We start from the raw sequence: 17,161 nt of genomic DNA on the forward strand, positions 1-17,161 counted from the left end.
TGATTGGATCAGCCCTGCGCTTCAGTGGAGTGTGGAGCATTAACAATTCCCAAACAAACTCAGGAAAGTTTCACTGGTCTCAGAGCAGCCACTGGGGTGCTGACACCACCCCAGGCTCACATGCATCCCAGTTGGCCTCCACTTCTAGCGAACAGCATATAATCTTTAGTCATGATTTAGGCTGGGAAGCTTATCCTGTAACCAGCCACTGACAGGAGTCTGTGCCTCTTGGTTTACCAAACAATATTTTAAACAAATCAAATGGACAGGAACAAAATAGACATTTTAAGTAAAATTTTTTTTTAAATCATGCTTTTGCTCCTCATCGCCTTAGTCATTTTAAGTGTGCAGTTACAAAATAGGTGTCTGGATTTTTCATTTTGTAAGCCTAAAACTGTATGCTATTAAACCATCTCTCTTGTCTATTTTCTGTTCTCAGGCCCAAGTAGACACTAGTCTACTTTGGTTTCTATGAATCTGAGAACTTTATATACGTTATACAGTAGGCTTTTACAGTATTTTCCTTTCTGCGGCTGCCTTATTTCACTTGGAACAGTGGTTCTCGACCTGTGGGTTGTGATCCCACATATTAGGAAGGTTGAGAACCACAGACTTAGGACAATATTCCTAAAGTTCATTCATTCTTTAGCATTTAGTAAGGCTTCGTTCCAGGAGCTGGAGAGATGGCTTTGCAGTTAAGAGCCCTGATTGCTCTTCCAGAGGACCTGGGTTCAATTCCCAGCACTCACATAGCAGCTCACAACTGTCCATAATTCCTGTTCTAGGGATCTGACATCCTCAAACAGATATAGCTGCCGGCAAAACACCAATGCACATAAAAAATAGTAAGTTTTCCTTTCTGTTTGGGCATAGTAATATACCCATGTTTCCTGTATCTACTTGGATGGAGTATACCTTTTCGCCACTCTGGGCAGTGCTACTCCCGTGCAGCTATGAGGAGTCTGCTTAAGATCCGGCTCTCAAGGATTTTGAATATACTCCCACTCGTGGGACTGACAGATTCTACAAAAGTTTGATTTTTGATCTCCTGAGAAATCCCATAGGCTTCCATCACTTCCCTCCTGACATATTTTACATTTTCACTAGCAACCTTTAGTGGCTCCGCATCTTCAAGGGTACTTATTCTTATCTGTGGAGCATTATATCTTTTTTAATTCCACTTTGATGTAACAATATATTTGGATGTCAGAAAACACAGTATGACTTAAGCTAGTATTTCACAAGGAATGGTGGATGCCAGACAAGCACAGGATTCCAGCCCCATAAACATGTTTAACTGTAGAGGCTAAATATTACCCTTGGACATTCCTTAAGTCAATGAATAACTTGTCCTTTTGAACCTAAAACAGATTTTGTTTCCTTGGGCTTTTGCCCATCACTGTCTTACTCAGAATCAAAAGCTTCTTGATATGAGGCAGAGGGAGCCAACTGGAAAGGCACAGACTTCTTACTTCAACCATCTGCTAAAGATGGAGAGAAAGCCTGGTATTTCAAAGATGCCCTGGACTTGGAGATTTAGGTTTCAGGATGGAAACGAAACCAGTGCCATAGCAAGACTATCTGAAACACACTGCAACAGGCGCCAGCCACGGAAGGCTCCATCCCAAGGAATTATGGCCATCTGCCACGAAGCTGCAATGTGAGTGTCTAAAACCATGTCATATTTTTTAAAAATCTTTTCATTTGACTGTGAATCATTTGTTAGAGAAAGTTGAGACCTAATAATGAATCACAGCCATTAACCAAATAGTAAGATATTATGCAAACAGCAAATTTGGATATTTGTATATATATTTGTATATTGTATGTTCTTCTATGGAGGTCAGAAATTGCTTACCTCTAAGGAAAAATAGTTTCATATCAGCATTATCTAATATTTTGATTCTGTGATATGAATTTTTAAAAAATCTTTAAAATCTCTATCATTTATATTCATATTATTTGTTTTTATTTCTACCTCCCATTTCATGAGTACAAACCTAAATAATCAAATATCTTTTTCCCTTTTGAATAGGCAAATGAATAAATAATTTAAAATTATAGTAGACTCATTATCATTTTTCTTTAGTTTGTGAACACTGATATTCTAATAAGAATTTATTGTATTAAAAAATCTTAAGTGTTAGCACTCTGTAGCCAGTGACTATGAAAGTTTCTAAAGCTATCAGATAATTTCAAATGACAAGATAAGCAGATTTGGGTTGGTGATCTAGCTCCTTATAGAGTGTTTTTCTAACATGCCTGAAGCCCTGGGTTGGATCTCCACATATATGGGACAAGGTGGCTCATGGCTGTAATTCCAGCACTTGGAAGGTAGAGGAAAGACAAAATTCAAAGTCATCTCCAGCTACATGAGACTCTGTCTCAAAAAAGTTAAGCCAATAAAAAAGGCCCACAGATATTTTTTTTAACTGACATACATACAGAAAGAGACCAGTAATGAACAAATTTAGAGCTCACTTGAAAACATATAAAAGCCTCTTTGGTTAAGAAAGATAATATACATGTGGGTAAGTCCTAGTTAATAATAAGTTATAAATAATGCCCTTGTTCAGTGTAGCAGTTAAGAATGGCAGACCTGAGGCTGAGAAGTGTCTCTTCTAACAGTTCCAACAACGCTCTGGTGAGCAAGCATGTTAAGTGACAGAGCTGTGTCTTCTCCTTAGTCCAACTTACTGTTTTTCTTCCGGGTGGTGTTAGTCAGCAGTGGAGACCACAAAAGAAAATCCGACATTTTAAAGCTTGGCCTCCCACCCCCCACATTTATTTATTGTGCTTGTGTGTGTGTGCACATGTAAATGCATGAATGCATGAGTATCGGTTGTGGAACAACTCTATGGAGTCTGTTCGTTCCTTCCCCCACCTGGAGGTTGAACTCAGGGCATTAGGCTTAGAGAAAAGCACCTCTACCCACTAAGCAATTTCACCGGCCTCCACTTTAAAACATTTTAACCCAGCCTCTGCTAGTGTTAGAGGCAAATTCCTTACTGAGTTTAGGAGTGATGGTTAATAATAAACGTAGAGGGAAATACCGCAGTTAATACAGAGCTCAGTAAACCTGAGATACACAGCAGTGTTCTATTTCCAGTACTCAAAACACAATAACACAGGCCTGGAGACATGGCTCATTGGTTAAAAGTGCCCAGTTTGGGTTCCAGAACTCACAGGGTGACTTATGTAATAAGTATAATAATATTGTATATACTTATTGGAAAGTTTTTCTTGTATTAGTTATAAGTTTTCTTTAATTTTAGACAAAAAGAGAAGAAATGTGGTGGTATTGTGTTCCCCAAAATATTGTGTACCTTAATAAACTTATAGACCTGTGATATATAGATATCACAACCTGAAGCTCTAGTTGTAATATCCCTGTTCAACAAATCTCAGGACATCATAAAACAGTTTCTAGTAGTCACCTACTAGGCATCTGAATTCCATTATCCTACATCACAACTGCCATCTGGAGGAGCACCCCAAAGCACAGCTTAGTTCCTTGGCCAGCTGGTGGGACACGTCCTCTGGTCAGTTCCCCGATGAAGGTTCATTCCCTTTAATGAGAGTACTTGATTTAGACCAAATCCATCCGGGGATGGGGGCAGAAGGAAGAAGCAGAGCATCTTTCCCGTCAATGATGTTAAATACTTGGAGGGTATGCCAGGAGCAGCAGACCATGTGAACTCTCTAAACATCACATTTATGTTTTGTCATCCAGTCTACAGTTTCTGTTCAAAATGAAAGCAAAGCTCTATCCCTGCCATCTGTATTTCTATGACAATGTAGTTATAGTATTTAAAATGTTTGCCATTTATTTACGGCTCTAGTTGGTGGCACGAACCTGGAAGAGCAGGGCCTAAAAATGAAGTGGACTAAGTCTAAGTCTCAAGTGCAATAGCCAACTTTATTCAGAGCATCAGGCAATTTATAATCTGAGGGTGAAGAAGAATCACATGAGTAAGGCTTCCAATCACAAGGACAAGCCACATGTGGCAAAACATGTTTCCCCATACATGCATATGGATAACAACTGAAGTAAACTCTCTCCTGTCTGCTACACCTGGGGGTGGGCATGAAAGCACATTCTGGGAACAAATTCTGTGTTTTGAAGAAACTGAGGTAACAAGACTCTTGTTTTCTTAGAGTTTTCTCACAAGCACTCAGAATCCTCATATGACCCTGTTCTTGGACTGTGGTCCAACAACCATTAATTAGCTTTTTTATTTGGAAGGGTGTATCTTTTCCCCCAAAAAAGGACAACTTCAAATTAATTGTGTTGAAATGTATAATTTCTGTAAACATAAAATTAAAAGCATACTTTTCTACTGAAGTTTAAGCACACTTTAAAAAATAAGCCCTTTAGATGTCTGATTGAGTAAATATAAAATAGACAAAAACCACCCCCAAGCACTTTAACCCTCTAAAACTAATAGATCAGATGTACAAAGTACATACATTAGATTTTCCTAAGTATTTCAAACATCTTGAAGTTAGGATGGGGAAGATTACCAGGAAAAGCGGACAGATCCAATGCAGTCAGTAAGGGCCCTCTCTTTTCTGTAGTTAACAGTAAAAGGGTGTGTCAACGTAGGAGACAGAGTCCAGGAAGAGTAACCATAGAAGTAGATCCCGACCGACAGAATAATGAAGTTGAACAGCAAAACCAAGAAATCTAAGTCCCTTAGGAAAAATTGAGAACGATTAACATTTTGGTAGAGAACTGGAAAGTATAAAGTTCTTTTTGAGACTTTCACAAATAAAGATTTTTAAAACTCTTCCTTAAAAAAGACCTGAAGTTACTGATATTTACAATTCTCCTACACAGCAACTCACCAGATCATTCACAGTAAAAGCTACAGTCAACAAGCAATGAGCTTCACTTTCAAAAATCTTTGTCACTGGTCTACTCTTTCACTTGATTTAGTTGTAATGGATTAGCTAAATAATGTAGAAGCATATAAAGAATAATAAAAATGAACATCCGTCAACCAGCTGAAAAACTTAAGCTTAGCAAAATTAGTTGAAGGCCTCTGGTACCTCTCATTAATCTTTCTCCTCTCTGTTCCTGCCCACCTCACAGTACAGAGGGAATGATCAGCTTGAATTGATGTTCTGAAAAATACCTTTATACTGTTACTGTGTATGAGTATGATCCATATGACAATACTCATTTGGTCTCCTCTTGAACAGGAAAGCCACTCGGGAAAGGAGGCATCTGGTACAAGAACACTAACAATACTAAAAACATAACAAAAAGCCTTGGAGTAACAGCAATATCCAAAAGGCAAGAAAATCTAATTTTTAAAAAAAGCATTCTTAACCATCTCAAAAGAATAAAATATACTGTAGGCATGAACCCAGAACTGGGTAAGGCAGAAAGGCATACTCAGATAGCAAACGGAAATAAAACTCTAAGAAAATAAGTGTGTAGTTGCAGAAATTAAAAACAGCAAACACTGGTTGGATTTTGATGGAGTATTTTTAAAGAAAAGACAAAAGAATAGAGGCATTGAAAACAAGAGAGAAAAATAAGGAGAGGAGAGGAACAGCCAGGAAAGTCCATCTGTCACAGAAAAGGGATCACTGAAACATCAAGGAAATAAAACAAGAAAACTTGTCCCGAACTGAAGGACACGTGGGTCCTAATTCTAATAACCCAACATGAAGAATAATGACTAACGCAGACTTGCCTAGGCATATTATCACAAAGCCTCTGAATATTGATGCCTAAAGACCAGATCTTCGGTTTTTATAAAGACAGATTTTAATGGATCGATAACCGTAGTAACAAAGACTGTTTTAGATAGAGCAATGCTAGAAGTTTGGAAATAGTAGAGCATGCCTTTGAATTGGAATGGTAAAATATCTCTTAGCAAACATTCTACTAACACTGTGAATCAAATGTCAAGAAGAATAATAACCAGTTTCAGATATATACATTTAAAAGTATTCCCTCATGAGTATAATGTCTTGGGTATCCCACCAATATAATAAACCAAGAGAGAAAAACTTAAGAAATCTAGGGAGCAAGGGCTCCTTAGGAAGAAGTGAAGTGACTCATCTATAGGACCATTCTAATAAGTCCCAGGTAACAGTCTTCCAAATTGGAGCAGAGCATAAAGAAGAGACGCAGAACTGGACTATAGGGAATGTGAAAAAGAAAATGGTAGCTGGGCGATGGTGGCGCACACCTTTAATCCCAGCACTCAGGAGGCGGAGGCAGGCCGATCTCTGTGAGTTCAAGACCAGCCTGGTCTCAGGTCTACAAAGCGAGTTCCAGGACAGTCCTGGCTATTACACAGAGAAACCCTGTCTTAGAAAAAAAAAAAAAACAAGCAAGGTGTTGGTGTAACTATCTTGTAACTATTAGAAGATGTTCTGGAGAACTGGTGGTTTTCTTTAGTTTTTAAAGAAACTAAACATAAAGCTAAGCTCACAAAGGAATAAATATAAAGGAATAAACATAAAGCTAAATAAAAATAACATAAAGGAACTAAACATAGAGCTCAGCTCACAAAGAAATAAAGCCTTATTAAATCATCATATTTTTACAAGGCATGAAATAAAAGAGAGCTGGGAGAAGAGACCACAGATTAATAGAATGAATGTGATCAAAGGGCATTATGTGTCTATGGGTGTGTGTAATGAAATCCCTTACTTTGTGTAATCAATATATTCTTTCATAAATTTATTTATTTTTATTTTATGTGCATTGGTGTTTTGCCTATGTGTATGTCTGTGTGAAGGTGTCAGGTCCCATGGAACTGGAGTTACAGACAGTTGTAAGCTGCCATGTGGGTGCTGGGAATTGAACCTGAGTCCTGTGGAAGAGCAGTCCATGCTCTTCACTGCTGAGCTATAGCTGGAGAGCTTCTCTCCATGTCCCATCAAGCCCCTGCAGTCCCAAAACCCACGTATAAAATAATCACTCAGACACTTATATTACTTATAAACTATATGGCCATGGCAGGCTTCTTGTTAACTGTGCTTATATCTTAAATTAACCCATTTCTATTAATCTATAAGTTGTCACATGGCTCGTGGCTTACTGGTACCTTACATCTTGCTTGTCATGGTGGCGGCTGGCAGGTCTCTCACTGACTCAGCCTTCCACTTCCCAGAATTCTCCTCTCTCCTTGTCCCGCCTATACTTTCTGCCTGGCCACTGGCCAATCAGTGTTTTATTTATACAGAACGATATCCACAGCACTGAGCCATCTCTCCAGCCCGATATATTATTAAAATGAAAAAGAAAGAAAGCCCATTGTACCTCTAAGCCACAATTGGACAGTACTAATCTTTTTATCATGTCTGCACTTACTGAGTTTATTTTCTTGAGATTGAAATTTTCTCATGGTGCCAGTCAAGTTTTTACAGAAATAGCTCTGGTTAAACTAAATGAAACACAAAACAGAACCAAAGTCCTTCATCTGCAGAGAGGTCTGGCAGGGGTGGGAGTGGTACTGCCAGGCATGGAGGGAAATAAGGAAGGGTAGGAGGAGAGAACTATCAGAACGAATTTGATTCATGTAAGAGATTGTCAAATAACAAAATTAGCCAATAAAAAATTATAAAAATGAAAAAGTTACTCATTCAGCTAAGGAGATTGTTGTCGTCATTTCCAGGAATGTGTAGGAGCTGGAATCAAAGTTTGGGCTTTCCAGGTGCTCGTTCTAAAAAAGGGATTCTCAATGCCACGACTAAAAAAATTCTATTCAAATTACAAGTTAGCAAGCCAGGTCCCTAACTTCAATGGAACTGTTTAAACCCACTTACCTTGTTTATAACCTATTGTATCACATGCTCCCTAACTTTCTTTTGCTATAAACTCAAGAAATTTTATCTAATATGTTTTATAAGATATATGCATGTTACCCAGATAAAATTTACAATTCAGTGTTCTATTTAAAATTTTATGATCCACCATTTCACCCACTGTTTAGGAAATCAAACCAATTCTTCATAGAGCAAACACATCAGCAGAAGGTAGAAAAATAAGTGAAGATAGAAAGAAAGAATAAACATACAAACACATCACTAAGTTCAGTGATGAGTGCTATGAAGGAAAGAAGTCTCAAGTCAGGTAAGGGACATAAGAAAGATGATATTGGGGATACACTCAGTTTTCTTCAGTAGTGTTAGAGTAAGCCATGCTGAGAAGATGGCAAAGATGAGCAGAGGTTGAAAGAGACTGAGGAGTTAGCAGATTCCAGGAAAATGGAATCCAGTGAAGATGGGGAGCAGCACCCTGAAGGTAGAGTTTGCAGCTAGTTGAGTATGGCACAGAATAAAGTGATCATAGATGGGGTAGATGGAGTGGGGTAGATAAATAATGGGGGCCTGACTATATAGTAGATGAGAAGCTGTTACTTTGAATTATGTGATCCAGTCCTTACTCTAAGTGAAATGAATGGTTATTAATGACTCTCAGCAAAGGACTGGCACAATCTGCTTCACTCTCTGAAAGCTCGGGATGTGGGGAATAGACTGTTAAAAACCAAAGTGAAAATGGGGCATGGTTATGAGTTATAGCTGTGTGGTCCAATGATCTTTGTACTTCAGAAAATGTGACAGGTGGACACATTTTGTGTATGTTTTAAAAGAAGGGTGAGCAACTGGTAGTTTCCCTGTGGGGTCCAGTAGAGTAGAGAGAAAGAAGAAGAGAAAGACAGGAAGGGAAGTTGGGTGTTCTTCAAGAGGACTTTAACCAGGAAGTCTTAAGTCTGCTCTCAAGTTGAGAACAATGAGAGGAGAGGAGGATTGTTGAAAAGACAGTAGTTTATTTCCAAACATTTATGTTAAATTTCATATGTGAGCAAGCTCTCCAGGTAGGATAAGGTTACTAGAACCACAAATCTAGAAATCAGTGGGAGGTCTACAGTAGAAATATTAGTTTTTGAGACTTTAACATACAGAAGATAATAAAATATGGACAAACCAAAAGGAGGAAGCATAGATTGGTGACTGAGAATTTTTGCACCTGTGTTCATAAAGGATACTGGTCTACAGTTTTCTTTTTCTTTGTGGTCTTTGTGTGGTATCCGGGTAATGATGTCTTTGTAGAAAGAATTAGGAAATGCTCCTTCAGTTTGTATTTTGCAGAAGAGTTTTAGGAGTATTGTCATTAGTTCTTCTGTGAAGGTCTGGTAGATTTCAATTACTGCTTCTATTTCAGTAGGGGTTATTGGTCTGTTATAATGGCTTCTCTGATCTTGATTTAACTTTGGCAAGATACACACACACACACACACACACACACACACACACACACACACACACACATATATATATATAAAATCTCAAAATATTGATCCATTTCTTTTAGGTTTTCCAATTTGGTGTGGTATAGTCTTTTAAAGTATGCCCTTAAGATTGTCTGGATTTCCTTGGTGTCTCTTGTGATATCCCTCTTTAATTTTATTAATTTTGATCTAGTCATAGCATCTTTTAGTTAATTTAGTTAAGGCTTTGTCAATCTTATTGGTTTTCTCAAAGAAACAACTCTTCTTCCATTTCATTAATTCTTTATAGTTTGTGTGTGTTTTTGTTTCATTGATTTCAGCCCTGAGTTGATTATTTCTTGCCATATACTCATTTTGGATGTTATTTCTTTTTGTCCTAGAGCTTTCGGGTATTCCAATAAGTTGCTAATATGAGATCTCTCCGAGTATTTGATGTAGGCACTTAGTGATGTTAACATGTCTCTTAGAACTGCCTTTCTTGTGTCTCATAGGTCTGTGTATGTTGTACTTTCATTTTCATTCAGTTTTCATTTCTTTGTTCATTTCTATCTTGGCCCGTTTTTCATTCAGTGGTGAGGTGTTCACTTCCCGTGAGTTTGTAAGCTTCTGTTGTTGATGATATTTATGGTTAGGTAGGATGCAGGGTCTTGTTTGACTTTTCTTGTATCTGTTGAGATTTGCTTTGTGCCCATGTATGTGGTCAATCTCAGAGAATTGAGCCATCAAGAATAAAGTGTATTCCTTTGTGTTTGAGAGGAATGTGCTATAGATGTCTGCTAGATCATTGGATTCATGACATTATTTAACTCCATTTAACCATTTCTCACTTTGGTTTTTGTCTGGATGACCTGACTATTGGTGAGGGTGGGGCATTGAAGTCACCTAATATCACTGTATGATTGTAATCCCTCATTTACTTCTAAAACAAGCAGTTTCTTATAATGTCATGTAGCGGTTTGAAGTTCCCTCTAAGAGTTCTTCTGTATTGTCTCTGCATGATTCCAGGCAGATTACTTAATCTCTCAGTTTCAGTTAGAATTGTGGTGAGTTACACAGTAGAACTGTCAGCCAGTTCTCATTTCCTGCTTGCTCCCCACTTGTGGAAAACAGAGCAAAGCCGGAAACGAGAACTGTAGCTACCTCCAAGGTCCCGCTATTACAGGGCATGTGACTAACTGCTTCCCACTTGGACAAAGGCAGAAGACAAGAATGGGTTTTCCTTGATCCCTGAACTAAAAGCCTTCATTTATATGGAAAGAAGAGATGGCTCACACCTCTCTGAAGGCATCAGTTCTTTGTTTATCTCACAAAATGAAAATGCTGTTAACCATCTAGTGGGACACAAGACAGGAAACCTTAGACCTGCAGCTGCCTCTGTTCCAAGGCAGCGCTGCCCTCTGCTGGAGACACCGTTCTCCGTCTCACATCCCTGATGCTGTTTACAGTCTTCCTGAGGAGGAAAGAGAAGCCCTAAAACTGAGCAGATCAGCATGGATGGAGGGAGATTTAGGATGAGAATCCTGAAAGTCACTTCATCTTAGTTTATCATCTTACCCTATCTTTATTAAATTAAAAGTCAGAGTGTTCATTGAATTCCCATTAACATGCTGAAGTGAAAGATCAGGACCTCTCACTGAAGGGGTTCATATGCTTGTGTTAGTAAATAGTCGGTAAACAGGAAGGAGCATCAATATGTAAATTAGATGGTGGTGCAGGCATTAGGTATAACAATAGCCCATATTTATGGGACACATGAGAGCTCAAAACTGAAGTTTTCAAGGCAGGGGTGTGGACTCAGTGAGGAGAGCAGGAGAGGGATCAGATTAGGAAAACTAAGAAATAGCAATAAAATGGAGAAAATCTGCCAAGATTTTGAAAGTGCAAGAAATAGCAAGAACAATGCCACCCGCCCCCCAAATATTTGGAATATCAACAATGGGAAAATAGAAGAGCCATTTCTTAAACTGTTAGAGAAGCAACATGGGAAGCCAGGCATGGTGCTGTATACCTGTAATCCCAGCATTTGGGAGGAAGTGGTGGGGTCTGGAGTAAAACGTCATCATGGTACTGTTGAGACCGTTGAGGGATACAGGAGATACTATCTCACCTTCCATCCCCTAAAATGGAGAGGCAGCGTCATGGAGGATAGCTGAAACCTGGGAAAGATACTTCAATTTTATTACAGATTGTAAGAGGAAGGAAGCCTCTGAAGGATCTTTAACTAGAGGAGTGACCTAATTCATGATATAAGAAGCTCACTCGACACATTGAGAAAAACAGTTGAGAAGGGGCAACTAGTTAGGGTAACTGGTAATTCAACCCCACTAAGGCCTCTTCTTCTTCTTCTTCGGGAGTGTACCTTCTCTAATCCCCTAGACACCTCCCACTGCCTAGTTCATATCTGATGTCCTCTAGCTTCTCACTGTCACTCTCAGAGTGACCCTAGCACTGGGCACTAACTAAGAATAACATCCCCTAATTGTCTGTCATACCATCCAGTTCATGTTGAGACACCCACTTTCCTTCCTAATGTAACCCATAGCAGGTGACATTGAACTGGTAGCTATTTAAATCGTCATGTCATTAGCCTGGTCCTTGCCAAGTCTCGACTTCACATCATGTACTTAGAAATGAGGTTCTTTTGATACCTCTTTTTAGAAAAATATGAAGAATAACTCATGTTTCTAAATGAGAAACTGCTTTGTAGCCATGCTTTCTTCCTAACAATAGCGTGCTTTGAAATGCTTCTGATTTCTCTTCTTTAGTTAAAATATTCTTCTTGGGGCTGCAGAGATGGCTCACCAATTAAGAGCACTGACTGCTCGTCCAGAGGACCTGAGTTTGGCTTCCAGTATCCACATGGCTGCTCACAACCATCTTGAAGGTCCAGGTCCTGGAGATCTGATACTCTCTTCTGGCCTCTGCAGGCACCAGACATACATGTGGTGTGTGCCCATGCACATAAATAACAATAAAAAAAATCTCTTTGCCCAAACTTTAAGGAATTTGTTATAAAATCTTCCAGTTGTTTTATATCACTTTATTCTCTCTTTAAGAGAGAACAGAATCTCTGTTGCATGCAGAACTGAATTGGAAGGTCTGACAGTCCTCAGTTTTGTTCCTTTGAGCTGTAGAGTTAAATGACAACTTATTTATTTAAGTGAAAGTATATGTAATATATGATCAAAAGAAGACATATGTTTAGCTGTTGATAACATAGATCCAAATAAAGCATTTTTTAAAAAAGCCGTGTCTTCAGATAAAGTGGTCAGAGATAAACAGCTCAGACTCTTCAAAGTTACCATCCCCTCTTTTTTTTCTGCTTATGCCATGCATGACTTCTGTCTCTGAGATGGATGCCAGTACTGCAGCCCCTGTGTTTCGAATCTCTGTTCATCTGAACACCTGTGCAGCCTATTGCATTCACCTCCCACAGAACTCCTAATTATCTTTAGAACTGTAATAGAATGTGTGTTGTGAGCCCTTTACGAAGGCACCAGACCAAGGCTGTTTGGGGGAGAAATCCAACCTAAACTCTGCTCCCTAGACTGAGCTCCCTGGTAGAGCTTGTATCCACCAGGAGGAATATCCTCTTTCGATTCATTTGAATAAAGGTATCATAGACTATTGGTCTCAGAATGACAGGGGGTTATGGAGCAACTTTGTTTAATTGATTCTGATTCAATTAAATCCATTTGCAGAAGAGCACCCCATATTAAGACCTTCTTTATCCAGTGCTTCCCTCTCCTGATTAGCCAATCTGTGAATCATTCTTCTTCTGAAATATCACATCTGCCTCTTCAGGCTGTGACCCACTCTCAAATAATAATAATAATAATAATAATAATAATAATAATAATAATAATAATAAATGCCCGTGATCTTCTTGTCCTTTTGTTTCCATTTATTTTTACTATCACTGAAGCATAGCTCTGAATTGTTGAGTGAGTACATTTCACTTAAGGACTCGAGTCAACAAGGGACTTGACTCTTGTGCTCCATTTAGTAACCTAGTTAGCCATGGAGACTCTTGACTTTTCCAACTTACATTTCCAATTTACAAAGTGGAGGGCAATGTCAGTACATCTTCTGTAGGCCTCTCATGAGACAGCATGTGCTCAGCAACATTGACACATAGTGCTTAATGATGGTTAGCTGTTTTCTAGAACTATCTTTATTGCTTCTTGAAAACCACTTGAAAGAGGACCATTGAATTAAACACAGAATTTTCATCTTGGCCCGTAGTGGCTTCCACATCACAGACTCATTCTACAATAAAGACTTACCATGTATCCCTTGCATTCGTGTTAATATGACAGAAACCCAAGCAATACTGAAGCCTATGACATTTCCTAGACATACTCTATGTTCTCCTGCCTTGTTTCTTCTTGTCAGTGTTGGCTCCTATTTAAAATTTTTCTATTATTCCCCCTTCTTTCTATTGAAGTGGACCTTTAGAGAATTATTTGCACCTCTAGAATCTCCATGAATGAGTATTTATGTTCACTCTTTACCAAGGTACCAGACCAAGGCTGTTTGTGAGAGAAATGCAGCCTAAATTCTGTTCCCTAAGCTGAGGTCCCTGGTAGAGACTGCATCCACCAAAAGGGGTGTCTGTTTTTATTTAATTTGCATAGAGTTATCATAGAGTAGCAGGCTCAGAATGACAGTAGATTATGTTTCAGTTGGGTTTAATTGATTCTGAATGAATTAACTCCATTTGCAGAAGCCAGATCTAAGTTCAAAGTGTATGGTTTCTTTGCACATTTACCGTGACTCTATGCAGACAGGAGCTACTGGGTTCCGGCATCTTACCAAGCCCAGTCAGTAGCCACAGTATCTCAGTTGGCTGGATGGCCTGTGTGAAGAGGTAAACCAACCTTTAAATGATGTTTCTGTTTTAAGATACATAAAACTGGGGCAAGCCAAGTTAGAAACTTTTATTATAGTTTCTTATGGCATATTTTCAGAACAGGGCACACAATGTCCAAGGGAAATAAAATGCAGGTGTCTGCTATATTGTTTGGGCCTTAATGTTTTTTAGCTTCTCACTGGCAATTTAGAGGAGATGCGGCTCTGACTGCTGTATGGGCTGATTTCTTCTTTTTCTTCAAGGAAGTGAACCTGGCCAGGATATGTCAACATCAGTATTTCTGTATAAGAGGACCTGCTGGTCTTCTTTCACTTTGTATTGCATGCCGTGGCCTGTGCGTGGAGGTTAGAGGACAATGTAGAGGAGTCTTTTCTTTCCTTTCTCTCTCTTTTTTTTTTTTTTTTGTGAGCTAGAAAACCACTTTATTTGTTCTAGGGAGTTGTCCAGAGTCCCCTTAGAACTTCTGGAACTGCTTGGTGCCAGCAGCCTTGGTGACTTTGAGCACATTGAAGTGGACTGTCTTGCTCAGGGGCCTACACTCTCCCACAGTGACGATGTCGCCCATCTGTACATCCCTGAAACAGGAGACAGGTGCACAGACATGTTCTTGTGGCAGCTTCTCAAAGCGATTATACTTCCGGATGTAATGGAGGTAGGCCCTGCAGATGACAGTGGTCCTCTGCATCTTCATCTTGGTCACCACACCAGACAGGATCCGACCTCGGATGGAGACATTACCAGTGAAGGGGCATTTCTTGTCTATGTAGGTGCCCTCGATGGCCTCCTTGGGTGTCTTGAAGCCTAGACCGATGTTTTTGTAGTACCAAGGGAGTTTTTCCTTGCTGGTTTCTCCAAGCAGAACACGCTTCTTGTTTTGAAAGATTGTGGGTTGCTTTTGGTAAGCACGTTCCGTCTGAATGTCTGCCATCTTCCCGGCAGCCTGAGAAAAAGAGAGGAGCAGACGAGTCTTTTCTTTCCCTCTACCATATCTATTGGACTGGGCAGCCAAGACCTGTACCCTCTGAGCCATCCCTGTGGCCCTGTCTTCTTTTAAATGGATCCAAATCAAACTACTGCATCACCGGTTTCGGCTTACGATTTGTAGAGGTGGTCCTGAAGCCAGGAAAGCTGGGAGAGCAGGGATCATGTAGGACTCCATAGATGACTTAGGAAGAATTTCCACAGGGCCGTCTCTGTTTGCCACCCAGCTGTGCTGACTGGTTTTAAGAACGCCAATGTTCAGTTGAGAGGCAGCACTCCTGCCCGGGGACCCGTGATGCTCGAATTTGTCTTTCCACCTTTGCTCTGCACATGTTCAAATCCTCTCTCCTAGGAACAAGTTTTGTTGAAAACAGCAAACAGGGTTGGCACCTAAATAAGACAGGATGGCCGCCAATGGTTGTGTGAGGCATGGAACCTGGAGCCCCAGGGGACTGGTGAACACGGACTCCTGATATTATTGCTTAGACTCAGGATTGACCCGTGGACACTGACAGCAGAGATCACCAATGATGAAAGCTGGTCTTTCTGCCCTTCCACGGTACTTAGTCTTTCTACACTGCCTCCTGCAAGTTCATACATGATGGGCAGTGGTTAAATGGAGATGCTGGAACTGGGGACCCCCTGCCTAACCAAACAGGAAGCTCATGTTAGACCCTTTGAATGAATACCCTGTAGAAATGCCTGCATATTGCTGCCAAATATTTCAATGGAAGTTGATATTATGGTTGGATGAAAGGCCTCCTATTCTTCACATATTGGCAACAAGTTAGTCTAAGCACATTTGGAAGATTGTAGATGCACCAGGTTGCAATTCTTGCTTAAAGTTAGTCTAGGGGCTGGAGAGAGGTAACACGAATCTTAAAGGGTCTTATTAATAAAAAACCCAGGAGCCAGGGATTGAGGTAAATTCTGAATGATCAGAGAGACTCAACAAGCCACAGCTAACCTCATCTCAGCAACTTCTCAGCCAATCCTGTTTCCTCAAACTGGAAGCCTCCGAGTCCTCATCTGAATGGATCTCAGCTGAACTGCTGCTAAAAGCCTAAAAGCTTAAAAGCCTCTAGTTCCTCATCTTCACGCCTTATATACCTTTCTGCTTCCTGCCATCACTTCCTGGGATTAAAGATGTGTGTCACCAGGGTTGGGGATTTAGCTCAGTGGTAGAGTGCTTGCCTAGCAAGTGCAAGGCCCTGGGTTTGATCCTCAGCTCAAAAAAAAAAAAAAAAAAAAGATGTGTGTCACCATGCCTGGCTGTTTCCAGTGTGGCCTTGAACTCACAGAGATCCAAGTGATAGGATTAAAGGTGTGTGTGTGTCACCATTTTCTGGCCTCTATATCTATCTAGTGGCTGTTCTGTTCTCTGACCCCAGATATGTTTATTAGGGTGCACAATATATTGGGGGATACAATATCACCACAGAGAGATGGTTCAACTGCTATTGTACTTGCTGTCATGGAAGAACCTTAGTTCTCAACACCTACACCAGGTGATTCACAACTGTCTACCACTCCAGTTCCAAGGAAATCTGACACCCTCTCCTAGTCTCCATGGGCAGCTGCAAACACACACAGTGCACACATAGAAAGTACACACACACACATACACACACACACACACACACACACACACACACACACACACATAAAATAAAAATAAATCTTAAAAAAATATAAAGCTCATCTGGACTCTCAAAAAGGGATGTGGACAGAAGAAGCTTTTCTGCTTCATTAACTACTCAGGATCTCTGCATTTGCTGTGCAAACAGGGGCCTCGTCTCTTCTCAGGAATGTAAGAGCTATAACTCAGGGGGAAGGAAAAACAAGCAAGAAAGGTAGCATTTGTCTGGTTTTTTATCACCGCTTTTAAAAGCTTGCAGTAATGGTAGACTAGGACCTGCCCTCCTTGCTTGTAAAAGAGTCCACAGGCATGATAGGAGAGAGGCATCACCAATAAAGGTGACAAATAAAACTCCTAGAGCAGGATTCATGCTCCTGGTAACCTGATGAAATTAGAATTCAGCACACACTT

The 17,161-nt window shown here is 39.9% G+C and overlaps 2 protein-coding genes across 3 annotated transcripts in view; one reads left to right on the top strand and one right to left on the bottom strand.

Annotated features, from left to right (window-relative positions):
- Oxr1 (oxidation resistance 1) overlaps positions 1 to 17,161 on the top strand; it is a 401,129-nt gene that overhangs the window by 250,685 nt on the left and 133,283 nt on the right. The window lies entirely within an intron of this gene.
- LOC114699929 (40S ribosomal protein S11-like) lies at positions 14,519 to 15,079 on the bottom strand. The gene is given in 3 exon segments (XM_028879303.2): positions 14,519 to 14,715; positions 14,718 to 14,742; positions 14,744 to 15,079. Coding segments are annotated over 3 exon segments (471 nt in total). The 5' UTR covers positions 15,059 to 15,079; the 3' UTR covers positions 14,519 to 14,584.

The sequence above is a fragment of the Peromyscus leucopus genome, chromosome 20 (genome assembly GCF_004664715.2).
Source record: "Peromyscus leucopus breed LL Stock chromosome 20, UCI_PerLeu_2.1, whole genome shotgun sequence".
NCBI classification, from domain to species: Eukaryota; Metazoa; Chordata; class Mammalia; order Rodentia; family Cricetidae; genus Peromyscus; species Peromyscus leucopus.